This window comes from Mandrillus leucophaeus, unplaced genomic scaffold (assembly GCF_000951045.1).
Source record: "Mandrillus leucophaeus isolate KB7577 unplaced genomic scaffold, Mleu.le_1.0 Scaffold723, whole genome shotgun sequence".
NCBI classification, from domain to species: Eukaryota; Metazoa; Chordata; class Mammalia; order Primates; family Cercopithecidae; genus Mandrillus; species Mandrillus leucophaeus.
In genome coordinates this window covers 1,432,434-1,436,464 of record NW_012107842.1, presented here as the reverse complement: position 1 = coordinate 1,436,464, position 4,031 = coordinate 1,432,434, and the positions used below count along the sequence as shown (strand labels likewise).

Below are 4,031 nucleotides of genomic sequence, written 5' to 3'. Positions count from 1 at the left end.
TTTCCCAGAATGGAAAGATAATTCTTTTTTGGGGTGGGGGAGGGGGATGGAGTCTCACTCTCTGTTGCCAGGCTGGAGTGCCGTGACGCAATCTCGGCTCACTGCAACCTCCGCCTCCTGGGTTCAAGTGATTCTCCTGCCTCAACCTCCTGAGTAGCTGGGACTACAGGCGCGTGCCACCATGCCCAGCTAATTTTTGCATTTTTAGTAGAGATGGAGTTTCACCATGTTGGCCAGGATGGTCTTGATCTCTTGACTTCATGATCCACCCACCTCGGCCTCCCAAAGTGCTGGGATGACAGGTGTGAGCCACTGCATCCAGCCTGGAAAGAAAATTCTAGCAGTTAAGGTCATTTAATTAAAGGAATTTGTTTCTTGTACCATGTTTTAGCAGGGAAAGTCTCCAGTAGGCTTTTCAGAATGTTATGTAGATGTGCGGCTTTCCTTTTTCATTTTGAGCAGAGGAAGCACACCAGGTGGTACATGGGGCCAGCTGTTTTATCCTATTTTATATATGAGGATTATTTCATAATTCTAAATAATTAAAGAACATATAAACTGTGAAGGATACTAGGTACCTTTGAGTCTAATCAGGTTGGTTTTGTTTCTAGCACATTGGAAACCACATTTGACACCAATGTCACCACGGAGATGAGTGGCCGCAGCATACTCAGCTTGACAGGGAGGCCCACACCTCTGTCGTGGAGACTGGGCCAGTCCAGCCCTCGGCTCCAAGCAGGAGATGCCCCCTCAATGGGCAATGGGTACCCCCCTCGAGCCAACGCCAGCCGGTTCATCAACACTGAGTCAGGTCGCTACGTGTACTCTGCCCCTCTGAGAAGGCAGCTGGCCTCCCGGGGCAGCAGCGTCTGCCACGTGGACGTCTCAGACAAGGCAGGAGATGAGATGGACCTGGAAGGCATCAGCATGGACGCCCCCGGCTACATGAGCGATGGGGACGTTCTGAGCAAGAACATCCGGACCGATGACATTACAAGTGGGTAAGTACCCAGGGCCGCCCTTTTTCCCAGAGAGAAAGCAAGCTTGGCACCTGGCTTCCCTCTTGTAGGGCTCTGTTTGAGTCTTCTGGAGGAGGTCAAACTTTCTGCTGTCCATATCAAAGGCTGTGTGGCATGGAGGGAGACGCTGCTGGGCTGTGAGTCTGAAGGCCTGGGTAGTCCAGGCTTGGCCAGTAACTCACAAACAGCAGAGTGACACCTAAAAACAAACCATGTCGCGTTGGTCCCTTAAACCAAACCTTGCACTAAGGATGGAATCCTTGCAGGTTACACGACCTCCCTAGGCCTGTGAGATTTGGCCTGTACCTACCTTTTAGATCTCATCTTCCTCTCTCCTACCTGTTTCCCTGCTGCAGCTGTCCCTCTCAGTCCTCAATCTTGTCAAACTCTTTTCCACCTCACAGCCTTGCACACTGTTTCTCAGCCTGGATTCTGCTTCCCAGATCTTTGTGTGGTAGGTCCTTCTTGCTGCTCAGCTGACACCTCCTTGGAGGGGCCCTCCTTGACCGTGCAATTTGAAGTAGGTGTGTGTATGCCCTAGGCATCTCCACCACTCTGTGGCAGGCTCCTTTGGAAGCTTATCACTATTTGAAATTTGCCTGATTATGTGTATATCCTTTATTGCCTCCCAGCCCTCTCCTACTTGCAGCAATAAGCACCACAAAGCAAGGACTTGTCTTGTTCGTTCACCGCAGAATCCCCAGTGTGTTGTGTATAACAGGAGCTCATAAATATTGCTAAGTCAATGAACATGTGAATCAGTGAATGAACAAACCCAGCCTCCCTGTTTCTCTGTGTGCTCACATATGAAGTAAAGCGGGTGATGAGATGATGTCTAAGGAAACTTTCAGGTGGAGCCTGCCATGACTGTATAGCACGAGGCCTGGCCGGCAACTTGTTCATGCTCCCCTCTCAGATCACCCTGCAGACTTAAGGTGCAGTGAGTTATTTCAGTTGCCTGAGACTTCTTCCTTCATCTTAACGTGACTTGCCCAGAAGTTCTCCAAGATCTTTTCCACCTCGAATGTTCTAGCTGTTAAAGTTACAGATAAGAAAAAGCTGAAATACTAATTGTGCCACTCATTTCCATGAAAGTAATGATCAAGAACCCGATGGGTGAGTCAGTAATTTTATAATTTAAATAATAGCTAACTCTCCTATATGCCAAATACAGTGCTAGATGCTTTACTTTTATACTCTCTTGTTCTATCTCCACAGCAATCCTTTGAGGTAGATGATATCACAATCCCCATTTTAGAGATGAGGAAAGTGAAGTCCAGGAAGGTTAAATAACTTGCCCAAGGGCTTGCAGCTATTAGAGACAGAGCATAATAGTGTATCATCTTGCCAACATTTTATTGCTGTATTGAAATATTACAACTACTAGAGTTTATTTCAAAATTAATTTTCCTCCGTTCTACCTCTGTGACTAGAAATGTTCTTTTATTTCATTAAAAGCTGAGGCATAGAGGTGCTTTGGTTTTCAACCTGTCACTTTTAGAACTATCTTGGGTAGGGAAATCTTTGAAAATAGGATCCACCAAACCCTTTGCAGAGGAAAAGGAAAATTTCACCTTCACCCTCTGAAGGTTCACTGGAAAATCAACTCACAAGAGGCAGATTCGTTAGAGAAAGGACATACAAATTTACTTAATATATATACACAGAAGCCTTCAGAGTAAATACCCAAAGATATAGGGAAAATTGTCCAATTTTATGCTTAGGTTCTACAAAGTATGGACAGCTGTGTAGAAATATGATTGGGCAAAAAGGGTATGATCTAATGCTAGTAGATAAAGTGGGGAATCCCGGGAAGGTCTGTCTGTCTAGATTCTTCTTGGCCCTTCTGAGCAGCATTCCTGCCTTCTGGGTGTGGGGCAGAGCCCTCTCTGTAATGGAGGTTTCTACAATCAAACAAGGTGGCTCAGATAATTTCCTTATGCCCAGGATTCACACAGAAAGAAAGAGGGGAAATTAGAGTAATGTTTGGAGGTTTTATGGCTGGCTTTGGGGCAAAAGGGTTCTGATTTCTATGGCCCACCTGGGGGCAGAGGGATTCTAGTTTCTATGGCTGGCCTCAGGGGAAATAGGATTGAGAGACCAGAGGGCAGGAAAAGGTCAGAGAAAAACTTTCGCTTCTGAAGCCTTTATTTTGTAGTGTTTTCTGAGCCCCAACACCTTACAGTACAACAAATTTCTGCTACCTGGAATAGCTGGCGCAATTAACGGACTGAGAAATTAAATGACCTGGTCAACTTAGAGCATCATTTTTTTTTCTAGTTTTCTACAAACGTGAAAAACAATAGCATACACCTATTAACTACAACTGAATTGCGCATAATGTAATCTTTGTATTATTGTTTAGAAGACTTTTGGTATCTAGCATGGACTCAGATTTATTATTATCAATTCCCATTTTCATATACTACCAAAAAAAATCTGGCTGGTTTTGCAGTTTTTGTATCCTGTAATAAAGAGTTGAGTTTATTGTCAAACCAGTCTTAATTATAAAAAGATGGCCAGTGAATTTATTTTGCTGTAGTGTTGATTATGTCCACAAGGTGGAGACATTGAAACACTCTAACCTGAAGCTTAGTGCTAGCCCAGTGAGAAACTCCTCATTTCTTTAACCATCCAAACCAGAGCCTTTACCTTTGCGTAAAATCACCAATGTTTACATTTCAGTTCCAGCTTTGCCAAGCTTACGTTTTAGCATGTGTGACAGCACTTAGAGCAAGTGTAGATAAAAAGTTCAGAAATGTAAGCAAAGCACCTGATTACTGAAACTGGAGAACTTTGGTCTGGTTTCTCTTCCTGTTCCTTTTAATGTAGAAATGTACCCTCAGCAGGAGGAGAGGTAGCCCAGATGGTACCTAATGCTCCTTCTAGTTGTAGCATTCTAAAACACTTGTTAAGCATGTCTCCACTCTGTGGAAACGCATGTGAATTTCTGCTGTGAGGCTAAGTTACCAGTTCGTGTTTACATGCAGAGTTCAGGGCAAGACAGTTAAT

The 4,031-nt window shown here is 44.5% G+C and overlaps 1 protein-coding gene across 4 annotated transcripts in view; it reads left to right on the top strand.

Annotated features, from left to right (window-relative positions):
* NAV2 (neuron navigator 2) overlaps positions 1-4,031 on the top strand; it is an 808,709-nt gene that overhangs the window by 607,860 nt on the left and 196,818 nt on the right. For all 4 annotated transcript variants that reach the window (XM_011965412.1, XM_011965411.1, XM_011965410.1 and 1 more), the window contains one exon: positions 612-1,001. In XM_011965412.1, coding sequence (XP_011820802.1) covers positions 612-1,001 — 390 coding nt within the window. The remainder of the gene's footprint in view (positions 1-611; positions 1,002-4,031) is intronic.